The sequence below is a fragment of the Rhopalosiphum padi genome, chromosome 2 (genome assembly GCF_020882245.1).
Source record: "Rhopalosiphum padi isolate XX-2018 chromosome 2, ASM2088224v1, whole genome shotgun sequence".
Taxonomy (NCBI): domain Eukaryota; kingdom Metazoa; phylum Arthropoda; class Insecta; order Hemiptera; family Aphididae; genus Rhopalosiphum; species Rhopalosiphum padi.
Window position 1 is genome coordinate 73734419 of NC_083598.1, and position 12577 is coordinate 73746995.

Genomic DNA, 12577 nt, shown 5'->3' on the forward strand with positions numbered 1-12577 from the left:
GGGGTCGGTTGGGGTTGACTCGTATATATTCCCAGAATACCTGTCATATTAATACAATAATTCTTCCAGAAAAAAAAATTAAATACTTGCTTTGCGGTGCTCACCTATTTTCCATTTATCGATTTTTGAAATGATTCACCGAGACACTATGGGACTACAGCGTAAAATGCGCAAAAAGGTTAACCGGAGAATGAAAAAAACAATATCAAGACGAAAAATCTTGACGATATTTTATTTCCTTTTTTTTCTCGCGTTGTATATTCTAGAGTCATTTAAATGTAAATTATTATTTCTATTGAAATGAATACAAACGGGTTTAAAAAAAAAATGAAAATGAAAATGTAAAAAGCAAAAAAACAAATCTTATTTTAATTAGGCATTATTATCAATTATTTTTTAAATTCTTTTTACACGTCATAATATTTATATTATTCGTTTCTTAGTTTTTTTTTTTTTTATCATGAACATAATTAAATAGGACCTTTTTAAAATGTTTGCATTGAACATTGAAGATACACGGTGTATCTATTTATAATGTGAGATATTATATGGAAATATGTACTATGTCATAGAAGAGCCATGTTCCCATTGAGTGCTGTAAAGTGTTTCAAAATGAAAAATGAAAAGACTTCGTAAATATTTTGTTTAAGCGTAAAATATAAATCGAATTTAAATTGAACCGATCAACGTTAATATTTTGACTTTTATTTTCATCTATCGTTTTATATTTGTATTTCCTCCAATATTCCATTCAGACGCATGACGATTTTCATATATACGTCATACATAAGTTAAACTAGCCATCCACCCAACCACCTACCAATTCTTTAAATACTAATAAGTAAAAAAGTAAAATATTTATTTATATTTTTTAATACCTCTTAGATGTTTTGTAAAGCATAATTATTTATTAAATATTTTAATGACTCAAAACTGTCATTTTTTTTGTGCTATACTAATTTATTATATTCAATGAAATAATATTTAAAATATTTTATATGTATTTAATAGAGAGATTACTTATATTATGTTTTTAACTAATAGGAAAGGACGTGTACGTTAAAACAACGCTGATCCACATACTTTAAAGTTTAAGTTTAAATTGCAACTCAACTCCCACCGCTACTATAATATCTACCAATCCATGCGGCACGCGGTATCAGGATTGATTCTTTATTCGATAACGTGCGGCTTATCAACCATCATTGCGTTATAGTTATTTATTTGAAAACTCATAAATATTAAATAACAGTAAATAACTATAAATTAATTATGAAGATATTCAATAATATTGTTATTGCAGTGTCGGAAATTGATCATTTCGTTTTATACTTTTCAGTAGACGGATATTTTGATGAAAAAAAAATATAGTATAGTATCTAGATTATCTATTATTATATTAGGTAGTATACTGTATTTTTATTAACTATTTTCAAGATTATTGTAAATAATAAAGTTGTGTATTTTAGTGTTAAAGTCTTTGACTTTAAAACTCAATAAAACTGTAACACATATTATAGGTTTATAGAAACTTACTCTTACAGAAATTTTAATAATTTTCTTTAGATATCCGTTATACTCATACGCGCGATTATATTATAATCATTTGTTATTTATCCGACTGTATATTTTATTCGTATAGGTACATAAGTACATAACTATATAAAAAACCTTTAACAAGAATAAACTTGGAAGTTTTACCCAAATACGCGAGTGTCAATCTATTATATAAAAATAAGTCCGGTTTTCCTCCCTGACGCTATAACTCCAGAACGCACGAACCGATTTCCACGGTTTTGCATTCGTTGGAAAGGTCTTGGGCTCCGTGAGGTTTATAGCAAAGAAAATTCTGGAAAATTCAGGAAAAATTCAACAGAAAAGTGGGGAAATCGTTTTTCACATACAGCGCCATCTATTATACATAGCATGTACTTCAAACCAATAGCAACGGTGCGTGATAAAGTGTGTGACAGATATCATTATTCTCTGTTCAGTTAATCTATTATATAAAAATAAGTCCGGTTTTCCTCCCTGACGCTATAACTCCAGAACGCACGAACCGATTTCCACGGTTTTGCATTCGTTGGAAAGGTCTTGGGCTCCGTGAGGTTTATAGCAAAGAAAATTCTGGAAAATTCAGGAAAAATTCAACAGAAAAGTGGGGAAATCGTTTTTCACATACAGCGCCATCTATTATACATAGCATGTACTTCAAACCAATAGCAACGGTGCGTGATAAAGTGTGTGACAGATATCATTATTCTCTGTTCAGTTAATTTCATTTATTGTAAATTATATGGATCGTGCATTTGAAGTTAAATTCAACACTATGTCCATAGTCCAAAATGCCTAGAGAACGACGTGCGAACATCGGCCGCCGCACAAGACATGCAAGCCAGCAACAAGTCTATTCAAGGAACTTAAGAGAAGAAAGACAAAATATAATAAGAGAAAATGACCGATTGAGACATCGCGTGAGCACACGAAGATCATTGGCATCATACAATCGCTTGGCATTCCAATATGATCCCACTGCGAACTACAGTGATGATGAAAATTTGGATATTGGACGAATGACGACTATATGCCGATATTGCAATGCGGTAAAGTTCAAAAGAGAAACGGTTGGATTGTGCTGCGCAAGTGGAAAAGGCAAACTGGATCCATTACTTACACCACCACAGCCACTGAAAACATTGTTTGATGGAAGTGATCCCGATTCCAGCCATTTTCTTCAACACATCCTTGAATACAATAACTGCTTTCGCATGACTTCCTTTGGAGCTAATATCATTCGAGAAGGCGGCTTCATGCCGACTTGCAAGGTAAAAGATACAACACACATAACCAACACATAATTGCAACACATAACAACTTCATATACACCACACACTACACCATCACACGATTTACAATGTATTCATGAACAAATTTTAATGATTATTTGCAATTACAGATACAAGGTCAAATATATCATTTGCATGGTTCAATGGTGCCAACACCAGATGAACCGCATCAATTTCTGCAAATATATTTCATTTCGTCGATGGTGGATCAGCTGAACGTGCGGTGCAATATACAGGGAGCACAACAGTTAAAGAGACGAATTATTGAACAGTTGCAAGCATTTTTTCACGCTAATAATGCTGTGGTTAATATGTTCAAAACAGCATTGGAACGAATGCCATCGGATACGCACAAATTTGTCATAAGAGCGGATTGTACTCCGACAGGTGAACATGTGCGAAGATTCAATGCACCCACCGTTAATGATGTTGCTGCAATTATTGTTGGCGATCCAACTAAATCACGAGACATTGTCGTTCAGCGAAGAAGCAATATCATGCATCGTGTAAACGAGACACATCGTTTGTACGATGCGTTACAATATCCAATCATTTATTGGCAAGGGCAAGACGGATACGACATCACGTTGAAGATGGTCGATCCAATTACAGGTACAATATTCACACACTAATTATTTCCATTATTACTTTTATTGGTTTCCATTAACAATTCATTTAATTTTGCATTTTCAGGAGTATCAACGAATAATAAAAATCTAAGCGCAATGAATTACTATGCGTATCGTATGATGATTCGTACACATGAGGAGAATGTCATTCTGAAGTGCGGTCGGCTATTCCAGCAATTCGCTGTTGACATGTATGTCAAAGTCGAGACCGAACGTTTAGCGTTCATCAGATTCAATCAGCCAAAGCTACGATCTGAGGACTATATACACTTGCGTGATGCTATTCATTCAGATGGTGATGTTCAGAATATTGGACGACTGACGATTCTCCCATCAACTTATATCGGAAGCCCACGCCACATGCACGAATACGCTCAAGACGCTATGACGTACGTGCGAAATTATGGAACTCCGGATTTATTTATTACGGTCACATGCAATCCGAAGTGGACGGAAATTGAACGCGAGTTGGAACCGGGTCAAAAACCGCAAGATCGCCATGACATAATCGCCAGAGTATTTCAGCAAAAACTCAAGGTTATGATGGATGTGCTTACTAAGTATCGAGTTTTTGGTGACACACGTTGTTATATGTACTCGGTGGAATGGCAGAAGCGTGGACTACCGCATGCTCATATCCTAATTTGGTTGCTGAACAAATTACATTCAAATGAAGTGGATGACATCATATCAGTTGAAATTCCTGATCCAGTCACTGATCCCCGTCTACACGACATTGTGACGACACAGATGGTGCATGGACCGTGCGGTGCATTAAATCCATTATCGCCTTGCATGGCTGATGGAAAGTGCACAAAACGATATCCGCGACCGTTAGTTGCTGAAACAGTCACAGGGAACGATGGATATCCAGTTTATCGTCGGCGTTCAAAAGAAGATAACGGTCGAACTATCAAAGTTAAAGTTCAAAATCAAGAGATTGAGATCGGAAATGAATTCATTGTACCATATTGCCCGCTGCTATCACGAATTTTCGAAACACATGCAAACGTTGAGAGTTGTCATTCGGCCAAATCAATCAAATATTTGTGCAAGTACGTCACAAAAGGCAGCGACATGGCTGTGTTTGGTATTGCGTCGGAAAATGTGAATGACGAAATCAGCAACTTCCAAATGGGCAGATACGTCAGTACTAATGAAGCACTGTGGCGATTATTGTCATTTCAAATTCATGAAAGATATCCCACAGTTGTACATTTAGCAGTGCATTTGGAAAATGGCCAAAGAGTTTACTTCACTGAGGCTAATGCGGCACAACGAGCTGAGAGACCACCATCGACAACATTGACTAGCTTCTTTGCAATGTGTGAAGCAGATCCATTCGCAGCGACGCTGATGTACGTTGAAATGCCCAAGTATTACACTTGGAATCAATCAACAAAGAAATTCCAACGTCGCAAACAAGGAACCCCAGTTCCAGACTGGCCACAGGTGTTTTCAACTGATGCACTAGGTCGTATGTACACTGTTCATCCTAGAAACGATGAATGTTTTTATTTGCGACTGCTGTTAGTAAATGTACGTGGACCGAAATCATTTGCGCATTTGAAAACTGTGAATGGCCACCAATGCCAAACATATCGAGAAGCATGTCAACTATTGGGTTTGCTGGAGAACGATTCTCATTGGGATTTAACACTTGCAGATTCAGTTGTTTCATCAAATGCGTACCAAATACGAACGCTGTTCGCAATTATCATCACCACATGTTTTCCTTCACAACCAATTCAGTTATGGAACAAATACAAAGACGCCATATGTGAAGATATCTTGCATCGCTTGCGTATTCAAACGAATAATCCTGACATCCAAATAACCGATGAAATCTACAATGAAGGATTGATTCTGATTGAGGATCAATGCTTGACTATTGCAAACAAGCTATTGATTGAAGTAGGAATGATTGCGCCAAATCGATCGATGCACGATGCATTCAACCAAGAATTAAATCGAGAGCTGCAATACAATGTTGATACATTGCAGGAATTCGTTAGAAATAATGTTCCGTTGCTGAATGAACAGCAAAAACAAGTATACAAAACATTAATGCAAGCGGTGGACAATAATACTGGTGGTCTATTCTTCCTGGATGCACCTGGAGGAACAGGGAAAACATTTGTCATTTCATTGATTTTGGCCACTATTCGATCAAGATGTGACATAGCTTTGGCGTTAGCATCATCTGGAATTGCGGCGACTCTTCTAGATGGCGGTCGTACTGCACATTCTGCGCTTAAGTTGCCACTCAATTTAAACACAATTGATACTCCAACGTGCAATATTTCCCGATCCAGTGCAATTGGAAAATTGTTAATGCAATGCAAGCTCATTGTTTGGGATGAGTGAACAATGGCACATAAGAAATCACTTGAAGCACTTAACTTCACACTGAAGGATCTTCGGAGAAATAACAACATCTTTGGCGGCTTGATGATATTGTTGGCAGGCGATTTCAGGCAGACGTTGCCAGTAGTTCCCCGTGGAACGCCTGCAGATGAATTGAATGCTTGCCTAAAGGCATCACCTTTATGGAATAACGTAAAAACATTATCGCTAACCACTAATATGAGAGTTCAACTTCAAAATGATCAAAGTGCTGCACAATTTTCCAAACAATTGTTAGATCTTGGAAATGGAAAAGTCCCAGTTGATGCGACATCTGGATTAATTACTCTTACCAACGACTTTTGCCGATTTGTAGACACTCAATTAGTTCTTATTGAAAATGTTTTCCCAAACATTAGTGAGAATTATAAGAATTATGCTTGGTTAAGTCAACGAGCAATTCTTGCAGCAAAGAATAATGATGTCCACGCACTGAATTTCACCATTCAATCAAAAATTGCTGGCGATTTGGTGACATACAAATCCGTTGATTCAATAACAAATCCCGATGATGTAGTAAATTATCCAACGGAGTTTTTGAACTCTCTGGAGATACCAGGATTTCCACCACATAACTTGCAACTGAAAGTTGGTACAGTTATTTTGATACTGCGTAATTTGAATCCACCGCGACTTTGCAACGGTACTCGACTTTCGGTAAAGAGACTTATGCCGAATTTAATTGAGGCAACCATTATTAACGGAAAGTACGCAGGTGAAAATGTATGTATTCCTCGAATACCAATGATTCCGACTGATCTTCCGTTTGACTTCAAACGATTGCAATTCCCAGTTCGCCTTGCGTTCGCAATGACAATTAATAAGTCGCAAGGCCAATCGCTTAGTGTTTGCGGGATAAATTTGGAAAATCATTGTTTTTCACATGGACAGTTATACGTTGCGTGTTCACGAGTTGGGAAACCATCCGCTTTGTTTGTGTTAACGTCAGACCAAAAAACAAAAAATGTGGTTTACCAAAGAGCACTACAATGAAACAATTAAATAACACTTCATTTTAGTAGGTAATTGAAATGAATTTATTACTGTTGTGAAATGAAATAAATATTTTCCTTTTCAAATATATAACAAAAAAAAATTTTTTTTCTTTATCTTTTAATCACCAAACGAAATGTTACATAAAACGAATCTGGTGGCGAAACGGAGTTCGCCGGGTCTGCTAGTATAATATATAAGTGGACATATTATTGACACATTCTTCAACTTTCAATTTTCTATCGAAGTCAATACGTTAAATAAAGAAGATAAAGAAAATTGTTTTTTTTTTTTTTTTGAATTGTGTAAATGTTCTTATACAATATTTTATTCCAGGTGTTGGAAAAATAATAAAATATTGAAATAGGGACTTTGTTCGCACACCACATAACATAGAATTAATCATATTTAAACACGTATATAGGTACAAATTGGTATGTATATATGTTATAAACTTATATAATAACATTATATTACTATAAGCCGTTATAGGTGTTTACTGTCTAGGTCTTCCATTTGGTCTTATACAAAATGTAATAAATAAGCTTACTTTCTACATAAGAGCTTTTCTCTAGTTTTGTTTAAAATGTTCATTAAAATATTATTGCATTATTAAAATGTACAATTATTTTGATGTTTTATAACTGAGTTGTAGTATCAATAACAAGTTATTTGCTAGTTAATTGTGATAATATTTTAATAAAAATTGCACCTTATTCAATTTGAAAATAAACATAAGTTGAATTATAGAAAAAAGTTAATGACAAGTAATTGAGATATATCATTAATCCTAATGGCTAGGTACGAGTTAAATCGTAAACAAAAAAATTAATTTTATTTGGTGAAAGTATTTTTTTTAAAGAGTATCGTCTTAAAAATAAATGTGTTTAATTTTTATAATAATATTTAAAAATGATATAATAATATTACCTATAAGTTGAAGACGTTGAACAAAACATCAATGTTATATTTTAATATATGAATTTATTTTGACTATACTTGCAAAAATATTAAACTACAAGATGAAATAACAAAATATAGTCGTGTTCTATTTAACGTAAGGTACTTAAATGATAGATACTAATATGTTAATTTAAAGTAATAATCAATACAAAAATTATATTCAAAGTTTGGTCTCGTGTGTTTTTTATTTAATTTTCTAATTTTTACAATTATTGTTGTATAACTTTTATAAAGATATATTTGTAAAATCGCATTGTGTAAATTATGTTTGTAAATTACTAAATGTTTACAAGGATTTTGTTGATTAAGTTTTAACCAAGTCAGACTTCTCAAGTTTAATATTTTAATACGGTATAATTAAAAATGACTCGAGCAATAATTTAAATCATAATATAACCGACGGACAAAACTGATTTCGACCAAAGTAAGTTTCTACGCAACACAATAATATGATGTGAAAGTGACGATATGTATGTATTATATAGGATCAGAGTCATTGAAAATTGTATCTCTATAATATATTATATATATTAATGAATAACAACTTGCAAGATGCAACCATAGCACTTATTTATAAGGTATCAATTATGTAGTTATTAGTCGGCGATTATATTATTGATCTATTAACTTTTAAACTCAATATTGTTCAATAATATAAAATTATTTATAGGAACGATACATTGGCTTTTAAATAAATTATCACCACCCCACTAAACCAAAAATAATGGTGCAGCAGCCCAGCAGCGAAAGCACTGTTCGCTTCACCCGCGTGCACGACAATAAAACTCTCAAAGCTTAACCATGGTATTCTCGGCCAACTGCGCGTTTATGTTAAACCACGGTCATGGTCATTCTGTATATTATAATATCATCATTGTACACGGCCCAGCATTTGACGCGTGTGGTTTGCCGTGTATACATATATTGCGCCGTAAGTGCGAAATTTAATTAAAACCTGTGCACGCTAGAGACTTTATTGTAATAATAATAATAATAATAATAATAATATTTATAATATGTATAATAATTATTAATAATATACAAAAACAAAAGGCGAGCGCGCGTCTCCCGGAAAAGTTTTCGTCCACATTATGCTACACGTAATACATACGTATGCGCCGCACTCACTATAATATAATACTCGTGCATTATACGACGCGCGTTTTCTCCGAGCAAATTTATAGTCTGTTTATCGGGTGTAACAGCTCTAAACCGCCTCGTGTAGTGGCGCGTCGGTGTGTGTGCGTATATGTGGCGCGAGTGTGCGCGAGTGATACACAGAAAGGGCCGGCCGTGGCTGGGTGATGAGGCAAATTGAATTTTGCGTATAGCGCTTGGGATTTTGTCAATATACCAACGCGCCGCGTCACATCGTCCCCCATATAATATAATATTATAGAAGTAATACAATTATAAAATATATACACGCGTATATATACATATATAATACGTGTACAAGTCGTACCACTTGAATCAGGAGCAGACGAGCACATTATTATACGACCAGGCGACCCGGCAGGTATTATATATATATAATACACACACACACACATATATATATCACTAAATAATAATATTATTATACTCAAACTGCGACTGTGAACCACCGCCCTCTTGCCAGACCTGACCCCGATCCATCCACTGACAACGTCGTGATAGCGTGTCAAACCGTGATTTCCATTTTTCTCGACATCCGCTTTGGACTTGTCGCGAACACATATCAACCAGACGCGTATATGATATGTATATATTATATTATATTATATTGACGGGGTGATTCATATAACTTACTCACTCCCTCCCCCACACTATCATTTAAATACTTAATAATGAATTTATTTAAATTCTGAATTATAGATACCGTGATTTTGGAAATTTAGATTTTTATACCGTTCGAAGAGTGTTCAACGTTTTTTTTTTTTAATGAGAAACACGGCATTATTAAGCAGACATTTTTTTTTTAAATGTAGTGCAAAATTTTGAACCGATAGTTTTGAATAATATAACTTTTTGTACTAAGAAGTACCGATTAAGAATTATTAATCATTGATATTAATTTTGAATCAAGTATAAAATATATGCAATATTTATAGGCTAATGCCTACTAATAATTATACTCAATTTTTACAGTTTATAAAATGCTAATATATTAATATAAATTACTGAATAATTTTTAAATCTTAATTTCTTTCATGTATATTTAAACCTATTATAATAGATATAAAGTTAAAGAATTCGGAAACTAAACTTTCGAATTTCGATTAAGATGTGTATAAGTTAAAAATTATAATCTGCTTTATAATTTATAGTAAAAAGAACGTTTCACTGGTTTTTATTTAAAAAAGAATCTTGTATCGATACCGCAACACAGAACACGTCATTTTAAATGGCATAAACTAACCAAAGTATTTTAAAATATGATCTTAAATATACTTAAAACTTAAACTAAAAATCAGAATCTGAAAAATGAGGGTGAGCATGTTTGATGAATCATTATCATGTATTCATACTTAAGTATAAATTTAGATTTACTGTTTACGTGTACGTTTTTACATGGGTAGTTTATGTTTATACAATGTATTTAGTACTTAATAAATAAATATAGCATCGATTATAGGTACATGATATTTATAATATTAAACGATATAAATATAATAATATTATATTTCAAGTATCGTGCAAGTATTTTATACATATTATATATTTAACATTGGCGTACAAGGGTTTTATTAAAGGATGGAGAGACAGCGGGTGTTAATTTTTTTAATTATTATACGGTATTAAACTATTAAGTATACTTAACATCAAACATCATAAAATTTATAATTTATATTTTATATATTATATCATAATAAAATAAACATGCACATAACTTGTAAAATATATATTATACATTTACAATTTGTATTTTACCAAGTTCTAATATTATTCTTCGAATGACTGACAGACTGAATAATTCGTTCGCGGTAAAGGCTATTTTTTATTTATTAATATCTACCAAAGCTAATCTGTAACATTTATGTATGGTTGCAGTTTATTTAAGTTTGTAAAAGGAAAAAGGAAATCAAAAACATTTATAGTTTATCAAAATGGAATTTTTCGAAATGGAAATTAATTTAATTTAAAATTTATTTAGTATCTAGATAAGTATTTTATGTCTCTTGGGTACTGGGTAGTTGGGTGCTTAACATCTTCACATTTAAGATTTACAATATATTGGATCAAACAAATAAAAGCTGTACGCCATTCAACTAAAATTGAAAAAACATCGATCCGTGATGGTAGTATATTCGTAAACTCGATCGGGACGCATAACATTATCGACGCAAAAAGTGCTTGCTAGGAACGTCTCGCCAAACGTCAATTACGTTTTCTCTGTAAGTTTTCTATTTATAAACTAGATTTTCCCAAACACGGGTTTTTCGTAAATTGCGTGATGGTATTTGGTTATTTTCTATGGAACAAAATGAGAAGTTTCTTAATATCGTGCACCGCGCACGACAGTGATAATAAATTATTATCAATAATATACTAATATTCATAACAGATTTATTACAGCGTAATAATAATACGCTCTTTTTTATTTTATTGTTATCTCTAATATATAACTATTTGCTAAACATTTGAGTGACATAAAATATGATTGGGGATTCTGCAGTTTTCGTTTTAGTAGCAAATTTATCAAGTTCAAGACAAATTCTGCGAATCAAACAAAATATCTGATTTTACAATTTTTTAAAGAGTTCAGCTTAAACTTTCGATTGTATTTGATATACAGGTATTATAAAATAATAATTGAATTTAAATGATTTTATTATGATATTTATTTTTAAATATTAAAACCCACCAATTAAAATGTGATAATTGCTTTACAATTAAATATGATAAATAAACATTTTATAGTTTTATACATTAACATAGAATTGGATAAGGTTGCTTTTAAAATGCCACAAACCTTCGATTAATTACTTCGGAATTTATATTAAAATGCGTTAATGTACTACAGCCACAGTGGAAGTTCTGTGTTCAAAATTTACCACAATATTTATAGCGCACAATATGTGATTAGTAGTAGTCGGTCCCGATATTTGTTTTTTAGAATTACTAAAATGCATGCGTCCTCATTACTCCAGTTACAGTTTCCTGGAAGATTTAAAGTTTAAAATTATGTATACCCGTCATTAACATAAACGCCAAATGGTATTTTTATTTTTATTTGATTCATGTTGCATAGGAATATAAAATAATGTTGTTTAATTGTATTGAAACATATTATTTTGTTTGTAAATTATTATTCAATATTAATACATTCATTATTAATGTTAAAAGAGAATTAAATCAGTTAAAATTTTCTAAATAATATTCACTTTACTATAACATACATATTTTGTAATTATTCCTAAAGTATTTATTGGATTACCTAAACCTTTGGAAAATACCAAACTATATATAACTGGTAAAGTAAACACAATTTGTTGGGATAGTTTATAGAGATGCATTGCAAAATTCAAGTTTATATTTTTAGTCCTTTTGTATATATTGATATATCTGTATTAAAGGAATTTAACAGTCATAATTTATAAGTACATTTACAAACATTATTAAGTTATACTGTTTTAGTTTTATTATAATATTTTACTTTTCGTAGACATATAATAATTGCTGATTCACTGACTTTATTTTTATCAAATATTTTTATTCACTAACAGGTTTTTTACTTAAGTAAATTTAATATTATTT

At 32.2% G+C, this 12577-nt stretch overlaps 3 protein-coding genes across 4 annotated transcripts in view; all 3 read left to right on the forward strand.

The window, feature by feature from the left end:
* LOC132919959 (follistatin-related protein 5-like) overlaps positions 1–12577 on the forward strand; it is a 134300-nt gene that overhangs the window by 38777 nt on the left and 82946 nt on the right. The gene's annotated exons all lie outside the window — the stretch shown is intronic.
* Positions 1720–5842, forward strand: LOC132922024 (uncharacterized). Its single transcript, XM_060985324.1, has 3 exons — positions 1720–2825; positions 2957–3458; positions 3540–5842. Exons 1-3 carry the CDS (start codon positions 2346–2348, stop codon positions 5840–5842), a joined length of 3285 nt encoding a protein of 1094 aa, XP_060841307.1. The 5' UTR covers positions 1720–2345.
* On the forward strand, positions 5846–7060 carry LOC132922025 (ATP-dependent DNA helicase PIF1-like). Its single transcript, XM_060985325.1, has one exon. It carries the CDS (start codon positions 5846–5848, stop codon positions 6872–6874), a length of 1029 nt encoding a protein of 342 aa, XP_060841308.1. The 3' UTR covers positions 6875–7060.

Coding starts and splice junctions, on each gene's coding strand:
- LOC132922024 (XM_060985324.1), top strand. CDS start 2,346: ATGCCTAGAGAACGACGTGCGAACATCGGCCGCCGCACAAGACATGCA. Junction 2,826..2,956: donor GCTTCATGCCGACTTGCAAG/GTAAAAGATACA, acceptor TTGCAATTACAG/ATACAAGGTCAAATATATCA. Junction 3,459..3,539: donor GATGGTCGATCCAATTACAG/GTACAATATTCA, acceptor TTGCATTTTCAG/GAGTATCAACGAATAATAAA.
- LOC132922025 (XM_060985325.1), top strand. CDS start 5,846: ATGGCACATAAGAAATCACTTGAAGCACTTAACTTCACACTGAAGGAT.